The 20,181-nt window shown below is 39.0% G+C and overlaps 1 protein-coding gene across 1 annotated transcript in view; it reads right to left on the bottom strand.

Annotated features, from left to right (window-relative positions):
* Positions 1 to 14,796, bottom strand: part of ATF7IP (activating transcription factor 7 interacting protein) — an 82,985-nt gene extending 68,189 nt beyond the window's left edge. The window contains exons 1-2 of the mRNA XM_015832150.1: positions 14,614 to 14,796; positions 9,751 to 10,823 (exon numbers count right to left, since the gene is read on the bottom strand). Coding sequence (XP_015687636.1) covers positions 9,751 to 10,823; positions 14,614 to 14,675 — 1,135 coding nt within the window. The 5' untranslated portion in view covers positions 14,676 to 14,796. The remainder of the gene's footprint in view (positions 1 to 9,750; positions 10,824 to 14,613) is intronic.
* Between the last annotated feature and the right edge of the window lie 5,385 nt (positions 14,797 to 20,181).

Raw genomic sequence — 20,181 nt, forward strand, 5'->3', positions numbered from 1 at the left:
TTTCTTCACCATCTTCAACTTCCAAGTAACCTATAGTCTGGGAGGCTGGAGCCAGAGAGACAATGCCTTGTTGCACAAACTGGAGTATACCTGGAGTACACCAGTCAGTGATCCCGGTGGAAAGGTTCGCAGAAACCCGAGAGTCCGTCGATCTGAAAGAACAAATCAGGCTGGCACAGCAGAGAGACTCATTTGTCCAGGCCAGAGACGTGTAGACAGACTCGGTAGAAGGCCCGTCGGACCCTTGGTCATGCTTGGAGGACCTGTTGAGGTTTCGGGGATCTATGTGTTAGAGAGACCCTAACTAAGTCTGATCTTGCGCCAGCATCACAATAACCCTGCAACAGGGCATTTTGGCCTGTTCAAGACTTTGCGCCTGGTGGGGTGGATGTTCTGGTGGCTCACTAAGATGGCCCATTTCGTACTGTGTGTGGGATTGCCTATGGCGTGAGAGACAGCATGGCTGTGTGTCACGACATTCCTGAGCGTATGTTGGACCAAAGTAACCAGTTCACAGCTATGTTTTGGTGGGTGCTCTTGGAACTTCTACAGATAAAGATGTCTCTCATCCTCACATCATCCGGAGATGGATAGAGGCACGGAACGAATGAATGCCATGCTGGAGAGGTATTTGCATTGGTACGTGAATTTCCAGGACAACCAGATGGATCTGCTGACACTGGTGGAGTTTGCATACAACATCGAGCATGTCTGACTCGCATGTCTCTTTTGGTGACCTACAGTTTCATCGCATTTATTCCCTGCGATTGCCGCGGATTCACCAGTGCCCATGGCCACGGATTTCCTGTAACGAGTGTTGGGGAAACAATTGAACAGGGCCATGGAGGAGTGTAAAAAGTTTGTACATCGGCACCATCAAGATATGCCTTCCTTGGCGGTTGGTGAACATGTCTAGCTCTCCACACAGTCTTGCAACCTCGACCATCAATTCCTAGGACCACTCCCAGTGGAAGGGGTTATAAACTCAGTGTGATGACCCAGGGCATGGCACAGAGGCAATGCAGTCAGCTGGCAATTCAAACCGCTCTTTAATTGCTCTGGCTCCAAGTAGTTTCACATACAGTCTGATTAGGAGAGGAATTTACTCAAGGCCATGGAGATAACAAGGAATGACACATACATTATAAACCTAATTGAGTCTGTGTGAATACACGCTTGAGTGAGCAGTTTCAAAAGGGAAGCCAAAATACAGTCCGAGATCTTTGAACATCCTAGCAACTTTGTCAGCCAGTCCAATGGTCAGAGTTTCCGGGTTTCCAAGCAGAAGTCACAGAATAAGAGATTAGCAGCAACACATACAAAACTCCAAGGAATCACCGTTTGTTCCCAACAAATGCCCCTCCCCACAGCATCTCCTTAAGTCTCAGTCTCCAGGTGTACCTTGTGGTGAGGGGCGGGGCGCTCTCCTCCCAAATAGTTGAGCCTGTCTGCGTTGTTCCCTCCTTCTCTCCATTCTCCATGTCTAGGATCAGGAGGGGGTGGCCCTTGCTCATCGCCTGAGCTGTCTCTCATGTTCATCCTGTCCCAATCATGAAAGGCCCTGGCGTGCCTCGGCCAGCTCTTCCCCACAGCCCTCTGAAGCCACAGACACCTCTCCCTCGACCTCCATAGGCTCCAGTTCCAGCTCATTTTCCTCAGCAGATTCAGGCTCCGACGGAGGCATGACACTCAGTGGCATACTGTCTGACTCTGTCTGCCCAAATGCACATCCACCGGGTATTCCATCAGTTCTCACTTGTGCCTGCTGTGTCAGCCAGCCCTCATCAGGTGTCCGATCCCCAGAGCCAGTGCTAGTGTAGGGGGGAGCAAGAATATGAGGTAATGCGCATCAGACATTCCCGTGTTCATTGAGGATATCTGCAGGATTTACTGGACTGGAAGAACTATGGCCCTGAGGACATGTGACAAAATGCTGATGCTGTGCATGTCCCCTGGCTAATCCGTTGGTTCTATATCTGTGGAAACCTGGCCTGGAGAGTTCCGGGAGAAAGGGCCATGTTGTGGAGGATAGTGCAATATCTCCCATGAACAATTCCCCAAATACCTCAGACGTCAGCTCAGGGGAAGATGAGCCGATTCCTCGTACGTCAGGAACTGAGTTGATTGATGGTTCTGAATGGCCATCTGAAGATGATTTGGCTGAGGTTCCAGGTGGGGAAAGTTTACAGACGGCCAGGGAAGAGGAGGAACTGCCTTCTGCACCTGTCCGAGAACACATAGGACAGAGAAAAGGCAAGAGCAGAGAAGGTCAGCCAGACTACTTGAGAGGAGAAAGCCACACCCATATTGATGGGCTAGACCGTAAGCTATTTTTCACAGCAAGATGGAGGCATTGTTGGGAACATGTTTGTTTGCTAGCTGTGTGTTTGGTCATCGTGATTCCTGCTTCACTCTGGATTGACACAGTGTTAGGAATTGAATCGTGCCTTGGAAATTCTGGACTTTTCTTGCCTCATGAGCTCTCTTGTGCATGGATTTAAGTTTGCCTCCTGGAGTTATTTTGTTTTAGAAACTTTCAAGTGTTTTGTGGACTATTTGGCCACTACTCTGTGGACTAACCTTAGTCTACTCATGACTGGACTTAATTGTGACAGTTCTAGGTTTTGGTGAAGGGAATTGCTGGGGAATATTAATAAACTCACTAAACCATAGTTACATATCTGTGTGAGTGAGCGGGGCAGCATACCTGGAAATGTTGGTTGCTACTATACCCTCTTTGCTGGCTCAATTAAGGTTGCAAATCGAGGACTGTACTTGCCAAACACTGGAAACAAAAAGGGATGCCGATTGTTGAAGAATAGATTTTGAAATAAACGGAATTAGCAGAGATGGCAAAATTAACTGCTTTGATTAGAGATAATGGAGAAGACAGCTTTATAAGAGATTGGAAATAGTTTTTGTGGACTTTCTATGTGCTAAATATAACATTAACAAGAATATGAAGTTTTGTTTAACGTTTAGCTCAAGGGTAGGCAACCTTGGCTCTTTTATGACTCGTGGACTTCAACTCCCAGAATTCCTGAGCCAACATGGCTCAGCTTGGAAACCTCTCCCTTTCTCCTCAGCATGGCTGGCTCAGGAATTCTGGGAGTTGAAGTCCACGAGTCATAAAAGAGCCAAGGTTGCCTATCCCTGGTTTAGCTCAATCTGTTGACTGCTCTCTCTCTCTCCCTGTGTGTGTGTGTGTGTGTGTGTGTGTGTGTGTGTGTGTGTAAAAGAGGAGAGGAAGTTACTGTTTTTTCTTTTCTTTTAGCACCCAGGCAGGATAGATCCAAATGTTAAATTTAATTGGTCATTTTTTCCTCATTTTTGTACACTATTTTTTTCTTTTTTTATTAAGAGTCGAATGTATGCTTTTGTTTTGTTTTATTTTGTTTGTTGTGCTGTTTTATATTTTATTTTCTATGATGAAACACAATATTTCTTTAGGTAGATCTACCTATACGATCTTCATTGTCATCCTCAGTGCAATTGTCTACTGTATACAGGATCCAATCTGAGTTGGTCAATGGAACCAGAGGTTTAGCCTTCCAAATTTTCAGGCTTATGCTGGAGTCCATCCACAGGGAACTTCTCTCTCTCCAGAATGTGTGCACTATACATAGGATTTATGTGGTGTCTGGTTGTGTGTGACTTTTAGTTGATAATTGGGGTGTTGATGGCTGGATATTAGTCATTGGTTGTTGTTTCATTGTGCTGCTAAACCCTTGGCTCCTAGGTAATGAATAAGCTGGTGGTAAATCTGCACTCGACTGACAAAGGGCCTGTTTCTCAGGCTTCAATCATTTCCCTATTTTTGTCCCTGCTCAGACAACAATCTTAGTAGCTATGAAATTGAATGCATGTCCTTGTTCATTGCAATTTGAGGCTACCAATGAGTTCGGATCTCCTTGTCTTTGGCAGTTACGTCTATAGTTTCAAAAAGAAACTTGATCATGCAAAAACTGACTTGGATGTAATAAAAATAAATGTGCTACAATAAAGTAAATGACAAATAAAATGCTGTTTCCAATTCTCATTTCTGTAAAGTTGAAAATGCTCACTTTATTGATATGGTTTAGTGACTTCCAGCCAAGATCCAAACTGCAAAACAGATGCTATACAGAAATTGCTAATGTTGCACACATTGTCAGTTGCGAGACCCTGAGTTAGACTCAAGGGAGCAATTGGGATTGCTCAGGGCTGCCTGTAGATTTCCCCAGATTGATGATTCTAGATAAAGGTAAAGTTTCCCCTGTCCAGTTGTATCCGACTCTAGGGAGCAGTGCCGAACTGGGGATGGCCACAGCCCCTGAATGTGCAGCAGCAGATGGGGGCCCTGCAACAACTGGGGATGATGCAGCCGCCAGGGGGTCAGCAACTGCTGGGAGCACTACAGCAACTCTGGGGTTGGCCGCTGCCTCCAAACGTGCAGCAACTGCTGAAGGGCCCGGAACCGATGGGGATCCAGCAACAATCGCCTCCAGGGCTGGAGGGCCTACAGCAACTGGGGGCACCACAACCCCCCATAGGCCAGCAGCAGTGGGGATGGAAGCAGCCCCCACCTATGCAGCAACCGTTCAGAGTGCCACTACAGTAACCGCTGAGACTGAGGGTCACACAGCAATTGGGGGTGCCATAGCCGCCGGCAATGCAACAATAGACGTGGGGGTGGAAACAGCCCCCGGTGCGCAACAACTGCTGGGAGGCTTGCAGCAACTGGGGATGCAGCAGCCACCATGGGGGAGGCAGAAACAGTTGGGGATGCAACATCTACAGTGGGGAGGCCAGCAACCACTGATGGCGCCACCTCTTAGAGCCATCTTCGATAGGGACCCAGAGAAGATGATCTTTTTCCTCAATCAGGTGCGCTCTCACTTGAACCGCTATGCCTATTTCTATCTGAACCCAGCCACTATGGTCGACGTGATTGTGTCCAGCTTGGAAGCAGAAGCATCCGAGTGGCTGAACAATTTGTATAACAAGCAAGCACCCGAGTTAGAGGACCCCCACCTCTTCCTCCTAGGACTGAGAGCAAGGTTCGAGGACCCGTCCATTGCCCTCAAAGCGGAGGAGCAAGTCCACAAAATAAAACAAGCCGGCAGGTCTGCCCTAGAATACGTATGAGAGTTTCGCAAGATAGCCAGCAGAATAGAAAGGTGGCCCGAGCAATCCCTAGTTCACCATTTCAAGGAGGGACTAAACAACCACCTCTCCCAGGCTTGTATCTATCGAGCAGTCCCTGATCAGCTGCAAGAGTGGTACCAGACAGCAATAAGACTAGATGTTCAGCTCGCCCGCTATCAGAAGCCACCCCCACAGGAAGCCGAGTCGAGGCCAAATCAACCCAAATGACAGCCACCCCACCCCCGAAAACCTCCAACCATTACGGCTACTGAGAATCCCAGACCACCTGCTGGGCCATCGATCAAGTGTTTCAGATGTGGACAACAGGGACAACGAGCAGCGAATTGCCCAGTCCCTTACCCCCAAGCAGCAGCATAGACCAAGACCACCAGCGAGGAAGAAACCAGCCCAGTAGCCAACGAAAGAGAAAACCAACTGGATCGCGCAGGACCTGCCCAAGTCACAACCCCCACACAGGAGACTGCAGAGACCTAAGCCTCTACCCTCCTACGACAGCGACAATGAAGGAGAGAACGACCCACCTTTTTCACTACCTGCCAAACTCATAATCCCTAAGATGGGGCACAGGTAGATTTAAAAGTACTAGTCGACTCCGGATGCTCCCGGTGCGTTATCAGCTTGTCACTTGCCCTGAAAATGGGTATACGAGCAAAATCGCTCTTCATACCCGTGAGGTATGAGCAAGCCGATGGCTCCCTAATGGGAGGAACTTTAGTCACGCAATTGACCGAACCCCTACGCTTAGAAATAGGTAAGCACTGTGAGTTCATTCTCCTCATGGTGGCTCCAAAAATGACTGAGCCTGTGATCTTAGGGCTACCTTGGTTGGACAAATGGAACCCATTCATCTGGTAGGAAAACTACTTTAAAAAAGGCTTCCGAGACATATAATAATTTTTATTGCAGTCACAGACCAAAATGCAAGTGCAACAACAACAAAAAAACACAAGAAAAATATAATCACAAACAATTAAGCACCAGAAGCCTTGGCTAAAGGGAATTACAACGCTCTCCTCTAATAGTTACAGCTCTTAAAAGAAATTTAGAAACCTGAGAAGTAATATAGGGGGAGCCATCCCCTAGACAATATAAGACCAAATTACTAACGTTGGAACCATCGGGATCAATTCCAAGGAGAGACAATAATTTAATTCTGCCTGTGACATACAAAAAGCAAACAGATAAAAAAAGGGCTCCTCAAAGAACATTTCAAGTTGGGGGAAAGGGTTACCTGTCAACTAAATATTTACGGCTCAAATTACCTAGTAAGAAGTTAGGACCGAAGTTCTTGGGACCTTTCCCCATTGTAAAGATCATTAATCCGGTCACAGTGGAATTAAAACTCCCTAAGCTCTTAGGAAAAGTTCACCCTGTATTCCATTGCAGCCTGTTGAAACCTTATCGGAGTTCCACTTTAAGACCTCCCCCATGACCACGGGGGGCACCCAGACCCCTCGTGGTGGCAGGACAAACTCACTATGAAGTAAACCATATTCTCGATTCTAGAATTTTTAAAGGGAAATTGCAGTAAAGTACAATGGAAGGGATATTCTTTGTCTGGGGCCACTTTGGTGAAGTCTAGCGATGTGAAAGCTGACCGACTCATTAATAGGTTCTATAGGAAACACCCTAATAAACCAAGAGGCAATCCCTAACCTGTGCTTTTGTTTACATTACTGGATTTGTCCTTTTTGTAAGGGGGTGGTGGAAGTCAACGCTGCTAAAATCGGATGTTTTGTATTGACAACAGATGGAAATGTAGCCATCTTTTCACTTTTAGAGTTAGATGATGCTGGGAGGAGGGGAATGTGAATGAGAATCTAGCTAGACATAACAACACTAAACCTAGCATGAGAATCAAGGTTATTGAGCCCAGAGCTGATAAAGAATTGACGGGCTGGAGAATTGGAGAGGAAGCCCGCGCTTCAAGCTAATTGGGGAATGTGATTTATGACTGTTAATTGAAGGAGGGAATTGTGCTTTGATATTATGTGTCCAAGGGAGGGGAATTCGGTTTTTCAGGCCTCCCAGCTGGAGGCAAAACCCAAGCCGGAAGGACAGCTGATCTGGTCATCAGAATGGACCCTACCCAGCAGAGACTCCAGACACCTCGAGACACCCTTGCCACCATCAAGTGCTTCAAAGGTGGACGAGGGTAAAGATAAACAATGCCTCGAAATTCCTTTGAAGAGTTTCATCTGTTGGAACCATGACACAGTCCTGCTGTGGTTCAATTTGTTCATAGTTGGATATCAAGGGTGGTGCAAGTCCTATGGAGATGCCAAGAGAACAGATATACCCAGTTATATGGCAACTGTTTGATCTGAGGAAGTGGGAGGGTCATGTAGAATGCAAACACCACCACTTGCATTATTAGATTCATGACCCTTCTGGCTGGTTAAGGCAGCCCAATGGGTGTCACGTGGATGGGTCCAAGTGATCGTGAATCCATCCTTGTTTCTGGCCGTTTTTAAAGAGTCACTTATTTGCCCCCTAGATCAGAAGCCATTGCTGGACTCCAACGTGCCGGACAATTTTCATGCCGACAATGTTCATGTAATCTCCAACATAGGAAAGGTGATTGAGAGGTGGTATAACCTCAGAGGATCCTGGAGAAAGAGCATTATTTGGACCATTTTCAATCAGATTTCAGGCCAACATGGGACTGAAACTGCATTGGTTGCACTCATGGATATCTGGCAGGAGTGGAATGGAGGTTGTGTATCCATCCTTGCTCTTTTTGACTATGGTAGAGTTCCCCAACCTTTCCGGCTTTGCAGATCAGTGGGGGGGGAGGGTATGGTTCTGTGCACGCAGCCAAGCATGCACACGCACAGCGAACAAGTGCACACACATGCACAATGGATAAGCACATGCGCAGCTCCATTTGCGCGAGCAGTGGACACACGCATCCATCGCTCATACAAATGATGCATACACGCCCATGCTTACCTGCTGCTCATGTGAGTGGGGATGCGCGCACATGCGTGATTGCCCACGAGTTCCCCAGCCCAGTTCTAAAAAGCTCAAGGCCTGCTAGTGGTCTGTGGTCTGAAGGTTGGGGACCCCTGGACTTTGGTATTCTTTAGGGGTGATTTTTTGGGGGGTGCTACTGCTTTACCTCCTTCCTCTGAGGCCATTGCTGAGAATCAACTCTGGTCAAATTTCAGTATCAAAGCAGATTTATAATATCCAAAGTAGTAAAACAATAAAAAATGAGCCAATAAATATCAACTGATTATATTCAAATATTCTACTAATGCAGTTTGATCTTATATTACAGCAACATACTATAAATGTAAAAATAAAATTCAAGAACTACAAGTATTGTGTTTCCCTGAAAATAAGACCCAGTCTTATATATTTTTTGGCACCAAAAGATGCATTAGGGCTTATTTTGGGGGAAACACAGTATCAGGGTGATCAGCCCAGTCGGGCGCCCCACTCCTGGTGCGCACACAAGAGGCAGTGAGTGCACAGGGGCCAACTGTGTCAGGCAGCAGCTGCAGCCCACTGGGCCCCTTGGCACAGCGCAGATAAGTCTGTGTGAAGGCAGAGGGGGAGGCATGCAATCCGGATGTGCTGCGTGGCGACCTGGTTAACAGTAGGCTTGCTTGACAGCATCAGCAGCAGGCGGAGACAAAGGCACCGGGGGGAAGGTGATCCCGTACTTTGTGGCTACCTGCCCAGCACAGCCGAGGGCAAGCCAAGAGATGATGGGATCGCCTGCCTCTTCCCGTGCCTCCATCTGCTGCCGGTGCTGCTAGCAAGCCTCCTGCAAGTCAGGTGGCTGCGTAGCGCGTCCAGATCACCTGCCTCCCCCCATGCTTCTGCCTGCTGCCGGTGCTATGCGAGCCTGACAGACGCACAGCATATTCGGATCGCTTGCCCCCCCCCCACCTCTACCTCCGTGCTCTTACTTGTGCTGAGCGGGCTGTGGCTGCTGGACACAGTCAGCCCCCCGTGTGCTCACTGCCTCCTATGCTGGCCACGCCTACACCCCCAGGATTATTTTTGGGGTAGAGCTTATATTAGGCACACCCCCAAAAATCAGGCTAGGGCTTATTTTCTGGGTGGGCCTTATTTTCTGGGAAACACAGTAGTTATCAACAGCATAAGTCAAATGCCTCTAGAATAATTTTTGTTGCATTTGCTCTAGATGTGGTTTATTCGATTTCATATTCTACTGTTGCTGGAAGTTGTATGACACATGAATTAAAAAAATTATTATGGTTGGTCACACCATCAGCAAGAGGTTTACACTCAATTTGGCATTTTTATCTACCTATTGAGTCCTTCCTAAGAACCTGGGATAGGTAGATGTTGTTTGATGGTTGTTATTATTGAAAAGTAGGTTTTGAAGGCTTGAGTAGTTTACTATTTGTATGGTTATTATACACTATTATTCTTATGTTTTAATTTTTAAACAGCAATATCATATTGATATTGTAATTTTAAAACATTGGATACAATTAATGTTTATTCTACATTTAATATAACTAATTTATTTCACAGATAAGGCAATTATTTTACTGCTTTTAAGTTCCAATATTGAGTTTCAAATGACCATTTAAAATGGAGAGAGAGAAAAATACCACTCACCTGGAGAATTTTCATGGTTTGGCATTAATACTACAGCTTCTTTTTCACAACAAACTTCTTCTTCATCAGAAAGAACCAAAAAAGCTTCTTTGGGCAAACTTTCATTGCTTTCACGTTTAGATGGAGAATTTAAAGAATTTGCTACCTTTTCTTCTGAACATAAGCTAGGAGTCTCTACAGGGAGCAAGATGGGTTGAGAGAAACAATTTAATGCATTTGCTGGGGCCAGCTTTTCTAAAATTGGAATAATTTCATCTGTTTCCATTTTAGCTGCATTTCCCAACATACTCTCAGTTGGTGGTTCTTCTACAGTTTTTTGAGCCACAGTCTCTACCACATCTGCAGATTTGATTTCATTCGTTGAACTTTTATTTGTATTCAAACTACTAGATATTGCTTCCTCATCAACTTTCTCTTTTACAACAGCTTCCTGTGCATTATTTTTTTCCTCCATAGACAGTTCAGTGGTAATAGCCAACTCATTTGTTTCTGCTGGTTCTACCATTTGGTCATTGTTATTTTCTTCTTCAGTCTGACTTGATGAGGTTTTCTGATCCAAAATATCTGCTACACAAAGATCTTTATCATTCAGGTCCTCTTTTATAGTGATCTGTTCCTGAATGTCATTATCTTTATTACATTCAAGTACTTGACTTTCAGATCCAGGGCTCAAGGGTGGGCTACTATTTTCATGATGTTGCTCAGAAACAATGTTTTCAGGAGAAAGAGTTTCACATTTTGCTGTTAAGTCACCATGCTGGTTTTCCTTGTTATCCGGACTTTTGACATCAGCGATTTCATCAGATTCTATTTTTCTGTCTTCAGGATCAAGATATATGTCTTTTAGGCCATTCACCTCTCTATCCTCAATGCAGTCAGAATTTAATAAAGGAGAACTGATATCTGAATCCCCATTTTCATGTTTTCCATTTAACAGTTTCAGATCAGCAGTCTTCAAAAAATCTTCTTTTACTTTATATACACTTTCAAGCTGTTGCCTGTCACTTGCTCGCATGGTTTTACGGGCCTTAAAAACTTTTTTTTGAGGTTCTTCACTGTTTTCCATCTTGATTCTTAAAAAGTAGTTTTAGGATAAAAAAGAAAAACAAGGAAAATTCATCAATAAAAATCTAACTTTAAGTGCAACAGGTTTGTTATTTTTTCTGCAAAATCATTGGGGAGATGATTTAACAATGACTCTCATTGGACTTTTTGTGGTACAGAATCCCTTTTTACTTATTTCAGGAAGTTATTTAAACTTGATCATGAAGGTAAAGTATTGATGGCAACATACTGAAATCACATTATATAAATTGTCAACTTTCTAATTCAATCGAGATAGCAAGTCTGCAAAAACTGGTAGAGATTACAGGTAGTCCTTGCTTAAACAACCACAATTAGGATCAGCAACTTTGTGAATAAGCAATGCAGTTAAGTGAGACATCACATGACTGCGATGGATTTACAACTTCACTTCTGCTGCAATTGTTAAGCAAATTACCCATGGTGGTTAAGTGATTTGTGATTTTACTGTTGGATTCTCCATTGATTTTACTTGTTGGAAGCTTGCTGTGAAACATGCAAATGGCAACCACATGATTGCATGGTAATAAATGTGAGGACTGATTATAAAGTTACTTTTTCAGTGGTATCATAACTTCAAATGGTTGATAAATAGGGCAGCTGTTAAATGAGGCCTACCTGTGCCTTCTCCAGTAGCAATGTCCAACTGGGAATCCTTTCAGTAGAATTTTTTAAAAAAATATATGAAGAAAATCACTCAAAAAGCTTTCACTATAAACTCTGCTAAATTTATTGTTGAAATATCCTAAGACATTTCAACTGATAATATAACACAATATTTTAATCCCTACTGTGCAAACATCACAAAATATCCACAAGGGTGCATACTGTAGCCACATAATAAGTTTGTTGTTAGCAAAGTATCAAGAAAAAACAAAGCAGTATGCAATTAGATCACAACTAACCACTTTAAATAATTTGGTGATATCTGTGCAAACCAATCAGTCATTCTCTATTTTTTTAGAATAAAATTGCTGTAAAAAACATTTTCCATTCTTCAAATAAAGCTCACATGCATGTAGATCTGGTAATAGTTAACTTAAAATCATACACGAGGAATGGTAAAATAGAGAGTCATTATTTCTGCTTAAGTTTTTTCTACAGAAAGTGAATTGTGTATCTGTATTTTACATTAAGTGCACATAAAAACATAAAATTGGATACTTTAGTAAGCCTTGATCTCTTCTCATACAAATGACTCCACAGAATGAAGGAAATGCAGAAAAGCTTGCATGACTTACTTCAGTGGATTCATAAAGACCCACAAATCTTAAGAGATATGTCTTACCAAGAAGAAACAATTTCTGAAATTTAACAGCCTTATTTTTGCTGTTGCTTTTTAAAGTTCTACAGTTCAGAACCATACAAGTTAGGCGATAGGACTATGCAAGAAAATCTTGCTTAGTTGTGCAAAAACCTATATACACTATTTGCCTATGCATAATACAATTCATTTCATAAATATTAAATATTTGTGTCATTTACCAGAAGAAATTATTTAAATCACTGACACTTTTACTTGGTGAAAATCTTGTCAGTTTTCAGTGCTTATTTGTGTAAGAGTAAAAATAGTTTCTAAAGTGAAATTTGAAAGTGTCCTTGCCTTCATAATTAGGAACTTTTCCTTCTCTTCCCTAATATATATTTTTTTTGAAAAGCAAGTTCATTGCTACATGGCCACAAAGATAGGTATTAGAATAGCTGCTAGGGATTAACCCATACTCATGAAGTCATATTAGTTAAAAAGGTTAGCCAATCACTTTCCAGCTCAAATGTATTTTACCCGGCAACAGAGGAGACCGAGATCATGAAAAGACAACAGTATACTGTATGAGACTTAAAACAGCTCCATACGGGTTACAAGCATTCCAGAAGGGCATTTCTATTACAGTTCCAAAAGCAAAGTGTTTCTCCAACAAATATAACCCAATTTAGAAAAAAAATATATAAGCAAATAATGTTCACTGTTAAGCAGTTTTATATTAAGTGTTGCCTGCAAGGTAATTAGGAAATCCTTGGCTTTAGTACCATGCAGGACTATAGACTTGTTCTAAAACATGGCTCAGACGTTGCTCAACAGTCCATTAAAATGCAAATGCACATTTGTATAATAAACTCTGCTTTGGTGTGTCAAGAATACACATAGAGAAATGTACATTGAAGTTTTGAAATAACAGGCAATTTTCATAAATTTTCATAATCTTACTTTGTGTTAAGATTATTATATTTCTTCTTTCTTTAAAATATTTACTGGCGTGCTTAAGAGTCTTTATAAATATTTGCTAACTTATATGTTCCATTTATGCCCTCAGGAAATTAACAAAAATTCTACACTTAAAAAAATTACATTATCTTCCACACAAGTTGAATTATATCTGTATTAAAAGGCAGTGCTTATTACATTGATTTAGTTCCTCATCTTATTAAGAAAAACCAGACCTCAAGAACTATAGTTTGTATGTTTGCCACTTAGATTGAGCATAAGTCAGGAGGAATAGTAGTAGGTAACAACAGTATTCCTTCTATTTTTTGAGCTCTTGCAGTTTCAGAAGCATACTCAAGAGGGAGTTAGCTGTACTCACACATTTGTGTGACTTATCACACAGGAAAAAATCGGCAGCTGTGCTTTACTGTTACCAAGCCCTTTCCTATGAAAGTTTTATCTTATCCTATTGGCTCAAGAAAGCTAATCCTGACCCACCAGTAAGAACATGAAATCTCACTTCTGCCCAGCAACAAGAAAATCAAATAAAACTGAACATTTAGACATAGCCTGAAAAAAAAAATCAAACCATTGAATATTTAGAAAATGTACAATCCTTGACAGTATTTTGAAAATATCCTTCTTCAATATATAATTTTAAGGGTAAATCTTACATTGTAGCAGTAAGATTGGAAATTGCTGAAATTTCCGTACAATAGGTTGTGAAATTGAGAGCTTAATCTAATTCTGAATTTCTCAGTTTAAATATCAATAGTAGTCATTTCTTTTTAGAAGACTGTACACTCTCCTTCAACCAACACAAAAATAAACTCCTTGCATTCTTAGTTTCTGAGCAACTACCATAAAACCTTTTAGATAATTACTAAAGCGCTAATACACAATTACAAGCTGCTATAAAGCCTATGTAAATAAACTAGGCTATATTAATCAGTTGTGGTTTATTGCTATTGTTATTATTGGCTTATTCTCATAAATACTTTTTCAACGTATATTTTTATTTTGCTAACCATCTTTGCGTTATTTTCTATAATTTGGATTTTCTATGTTTGGATTTTAAATAAATTGCCGTCTCAGCAGGACAATTGGTTGGTTACATAAGTATTCCTTTGTTTTATAAAGATAATAAATAGCATTCAATGTAGTGTAATGGGAACCTGTGTTAGTATAGTAATCGAAGTGTGAGTTCTTAAATTTGTAATACAATTTCCTAAAATGATAAATGACTACATGCAACCCCTTATGAATGAAGCCAAAAGAAGTAGATTTCTTGTGAATGGTTTAGACATCTCTCAAAACTTGTTCCAAATTTTGCTGCCTGTGGAAGTCTTGCCCAAGCAAAACAGGAAATTTTGACAATGCTCTCTTACGGTGCCTCCATTAAGAAACCTATTTTAAAGCAGCAAATAAATATTTGATACTAAAATTATATAGCATTTAACACTATGTTTTAAATAGGGTAACAATGAGCCTATCAAAAGCAAAATGCAAAACTATGCATATTTACATTTCAGCCGCTTTCTTATGTGTAACTTTATAATTAGATTTGATTATCTTACCTTTTTACGTCATCAGGTGTGTCACCCTCTGGAAACACAAGGGAAATTACATAGAAATACATCAAAATTCAAAGTTTCAGTATTAAAAAAGTAGCATTTATAAACTACCAGAAAGCAATGATACATTCTGTTACAAGATACATCTTTAAACTTAATTTATTTCTAGTGATTTTCCAGAAACATGTATTGTTGACTATTTTTTGAGACGGTTTCATCGGGAGAAATGAAATACATCTGCTTGTTCGTACACAACACAAATACTGGCTTATACCAAGTCCTTTACAAAATAATAAATGTGGATAAAGTAGATGCAGTTTAATTTTGGGAGACGTCACAAATAAAAATTTGGTTACAGTACAAATTTACCTCCCCTCCCCACCACCCCAATTAACCTACAGATTTACCTTTGCCATTTACCTGCCATTTAAAAATGACTATCTTTTCTGAATATATAAAAACATGCCCTAACAAGAAGCCCCTGAAGTCATACTGCCATATTATCAACATACCTAATAAGAGAAACTATACATAAACAAGATACAACAAGCCTGATGTCAGACAAATTACTGAACATTTGTGCAATTTCATTGGTTAGCAACTAAAGACTGGTTTGTACAAGCCCAGCAGTACTAAAGGCTGAGAATCAGCAGGAAGCAGGAAAAGATCTGCCTGGCAACAGGGCTAAAAATAGCACACCTCCTAAGCATTAGCACTACTGTATGTGAAATCAGCAGAGCTTCATGAAATCTCCCTCTCTCCACATGCACAATGGAGTGCTCTTCATAACAAAGTCAAACTATTACGCTCTCCCACAACAGAGCCAGATTTGCAGATATTAGTTAAGCATGTAACAAACTTTCGTACATTTTAAATATGCATAGAATACAAAAAATATAATGACAGGGTTTGTCCATTATTTCTTTTTAGCCTTAAAGACAGGAAATATAGCTCTATCTTTAGAAATGCAGTAAAATTCAACTGTGTTTTTTTTAAAAATGATTATACTGTTAAATTTTTCATCCACCATTAAACTATATGTACATATAATACTAAAAATATACCTAGCTATAATTTAATAGGGAGGCATTTGTCAGGTTTGACTGAAAATCTAAAACATTATCTGTAAAATTGCCCACTTTTTCATTAAATAAAACCCCAATGCTTTTGAGAAACATCTCCTTAGTGGAAAGAGACCCTTGCCTTCCATGATGTATAATCATCCGTACTTCAAAGCAGTTTCCTTCCATGTTTAAAAGTATTTCTATTTGTTTTAAATTATCGTTACCTAAGCACATACAAAATGAAATCAAGCAAAATGAGCTTCACTTAAAAACAAAATATAAACAGACATTTAATAATCAAATAGCTACATATAGCAGATGGAATGTAAAGACCTTTTATTTGAACAGCAAGTTCAGTAACATTAATACATGAAGAAAGGGGGAAACATGGTGGTTAAACAGTCTCTCTCCCTTTAAAAGCAATTAATACTCAATGATAGCACCGATATTTCACATGTCTAAAATCTCAATCCCAACATCTCTAGTAAAAAGATATTTCTTAATAGTACTGGAAATTACTTTATTTCTACTTGATATCTTGACGAGGTGACTGCTGGTATTCATGTCAGCATTAAGATAAAACATTGATAATTTGGCTCAATATAAGAACTATATCAAGAGACATTTGCATGATACAATAAAACATTCAATGTTAATTAACATGAAATTATGCACTGCCTCTTAATACCTATCTTGAACACTTTTATCCTTAGAAGTGTAGAGCAGATTTGGAGTGACCACCATTTTTGTAACCAAAATGGAATTGGAAACCAGTAAATAACTGTTATTTTAAAATTTCAGTATTAGAAATGGTGCCTACTATTAGTCATTTAGAACATTTCATCATGGAGGAACAGCTGATAATGGTTAAGGACTCAGGATCTGGCATACTGCATAAACATTTTCATTCTTTCATAAGTGTGAGAATATATTTTAAATGTAATTAGCCGATTTTATTCAATTCTTGTTATTCATGGGCTTTCATTCTTGAAAAACTCCTTGGAAATGGAAGCAGTTATTGAAACATCATTTCTAGTGAATGACATCATCTATAATCATAACATGGAGAAACGTATTAATACAACATCACAAGAATGTAGTGTAGCTCATGTCAGTACTATGTGGTAAGGCTTTTCCTACTGTGCATGGCCACATATAGCCAAATTGAGGTATTTGAAGAAAAATGGCTTACATTTGTATAGAAGTGAGTAAGTGAATCCATGGAAACAGAATGCTTAGAAAATAATGACTGAACATAGTAACATTGGTTTTCCTTCCTGGTGATTAATACTTTTGTTCACAACTTTTAAAACCCATCATCTAGATTTATTCTTTCTGTTGATTTAGCATATTGTAATAAATGAAATCCCACCCTCTTTATAAATGCTTAGTTGTCAGTGTTCAAACCAATGGAAAAAGGTTACCCTCTTTTTATTTTATTTTGCTTTTATAACCAGCCATGCAACTTACTGCATAACTGCCATTAGTCCTGACTGATGCTTCTTGTTCTTTCTTCAACAAATTGGTTGTGCAATTTGGACCAAGAGATATGTATACATAGATGTGCATAAGCAGTAATAAGATAAACGTTATATAAAACTGGGCTACATCATACTTGCTAACTCTGAGAGGAGGTAACGAGGAAGAAAATCCCAGTTGTAAAGGAAAGCCTGTGTTTACTGTAATGGACTCAAGTGGCATCTCATTTCATTTGTCCATAAAGAGAAATAGAATTACAAGTCTGTATTTACAAGTAGCAATATGATTAAGAGACAGAATATTATCTTCTTTCTACATCTAGCTGGCCTAAATGATGACATCCTGTTTAAGAGTCTACTCCAAGGGCCTGTGTATTTAGACTTGGTCTGTGGCTATTTGTAAGTAATATTTTTCTGTATACAACCAAATTATGGAACAATAAACGATAATCATCTAGTTGTGACCAGCAAGACCTAGTCCCTGTTTCACTATCTAGTCTGGCCAGATCTTGATTACAATATACAAGGCAGATATTAAAAGACGAGACCATCTGAGTTCTAAGGTTTCTCGCTAAGGCCAATAATTAATCAGTGGGTTGTTTAATCATGATATTCACTAACCTTAAGATTTTGATTTACAAATGAATTGTTTAGTTATGTAATGTTGATAAACTTTGAACCACTTCAAGCTTGGTTACTATGAAAAAATGGATAAACTAATAGACTAATTGAGGACTAACTTAGTGAAGTTTTGTCAAGTTTTCAATACCAAGGGAAACTCTTTTTTCTTCTACCAGACTTTTTAAGATTAGTAATTCAGAATTTTAAAAACATTGTTTAATTTTTTTTGTTTTCTTTTTAGCAGTCCATATTATTCTTGTAATTATTTTTAGTTGTTTAGAATAATGTAATTGTGTGTATACACAAACACACACATATATATATTATACACACACACACACACACACACACATATATATACATATACACGCCTTATATTGAATAATACAATATTTTATTTTTAAAATAATAAAATAATCTTTTAAAGATAGTTTTTAAGTTATTCAAGGCTTCAATCTGTAATCTTAAATATATTCATGACACAGAATTCTATCAAAGGTAAACCAGAATAATGAAATGAAAACATTTCTCCCTTTGGTCACATACAGTTTTAAACTTCCCTGTAACTCTTAGTTTCATTTTACAATGCTGCCACTATCATTATTCTTGTTCAATGAATGCTGTGTCCCAAACATGTGATAGAGTTAAATACTAGAAATAATGAACAAATATTTTACATATTCACATATAGATCAACACTGAAAAGAAGATGCTATAGAGGTTATGCCAATATTTTGCATAATATGAAAAGTAAAAACTTAAAGCAGTTTTCCATTTACATATGTAAGATATATAATCTGTGTTTTTAATAGGACATAGAAAAAAACCTAAAATGCTGATTATTGCTTTTAAACTGAAGTTCTTTATTTGATTTTTATTTTATTAGGAATGTGTTACTGTAGTTCCAAAATATATTAATACAGACTTGAGAGCTAGAAACTTGAATCTCCAATCTCATAGGACTCTTCAGTCTAGAGATTAAACAATTTTTTCCTGGTATGGGAGGAAATCACTTTTTCAAATAATGTCTGAAAATCTAATTATATATTTTAATACATACTATCAGACATAAACAAAATGAAAAATAAAAAACCCATCACTGTTTCTGTTACTTATTTTGAAACTGCAATCATATTTAGTGATAAAAATATGAGATAAAACTAAAGCCAAATTCTTTTCATAAGAGAATCACTAAATAGAGTCACAAAATTCATCACAGAACCGTCTATGTCAATTACTCTATTAAATAATCAATCTGTGGCTATCTCCAACAATCCTAAGCCCTCAAATATACTGCCACACAACCTAATCAAGCAGCTTTTTAAATGTTGAAACTATAATTAAATTAAACTATAATTAACAACGTATATATGTGTGTGTGTGTGTGTGTGTATATATATATATATATATATATATATGTATGTATGTATGTATGTATGTATATATATATCTTTGAAAAGGTTATAAAAGATTATGAAACTACTTTTCTTACCTGGAGACAGCTTGACATTCATCAAATGAACTTCCTGCTCAGCTTAGCTGCTTATGTATCAAAACAGTAGAACACTTCTAAGTCAGCCATCTTGAGAACAGGCTTTATTTGTCTTTACACAAGCAATATATATTGCATTTTTGTTGAACCTGCCTAATGCATGATTTTTCATTTAACTAACCACCTTTTTGGAAAAATGAATGCCAAGATTTTTATTTACACAACAAATGCTCCTAAAGGAATCATATTAGCTCTCAAATACATAGTCTAAAAATGTCAGCTGCAGTAGAAATCCTTTAGAATAAGATTATTGGCGATGCTTGCTGCACTGCTACCAGTTGCCTCCACAAAAATATGTGCAATGTGATGTCTTCCTTATAACATGCCACAGCAGAAAAAATGCATATTGTAACACAAGAGGAACCAACACAGAAAGTTAGCAATTTAATTTTTGCATACAAATTTAAAATTTTGTTCTTCTTTGCATTATTTTAATAACTTTTTTCAAATGCTATCTATTTTAAATATTTATTTTTCCCCTTCCATCAGAGAAAAAAAATTGCTTGGATATTCCAGATGGGATTTCAGGCATCTTTACTGCCTGTGACAGTAGTAGAAATGTAGATTAAAACAAGCATCTATTTCCTAAAGTAACTGCAGCAAAATGCTACTAGAAAATTTTCACTATGTCTTATGTTCAAGATGAATAGTTCTAAACAGAACTGAAAGTTCAGTGACAAGTTGCCTCAGTCAAAGTAAAAATTACCAATATTTTCAGTATATAACAAAATATTTAAGCATGTATTTTATATATCTATAGACCTTTTTAAAAATTATTTCATACATGATGGAAATAATTAATGGTAAAACTCTGTTTAAAAGTTATTTTGACTTTGTAGTACATATCTCATAAATC

The sequence above is a fragment of the Protobothrops mucrosquamatus genome, unplaced genomic scaffold, assembly GCF_001527695.2.
Source record: "Protobothrops mucrosquamatus isolate PMUCROS unplaced genomic scaffold, P.Mucros_1.0 scaffold_309, whole genome shotgun sequence".
Classification (NCBI taxonomy): domain Eukaryota; kingdom Metazoa; phylum Chordata; class Lepidosauria; order Squamata; family Viperidae; genus Protobothrops; species Protobothrops mucrosquamatus.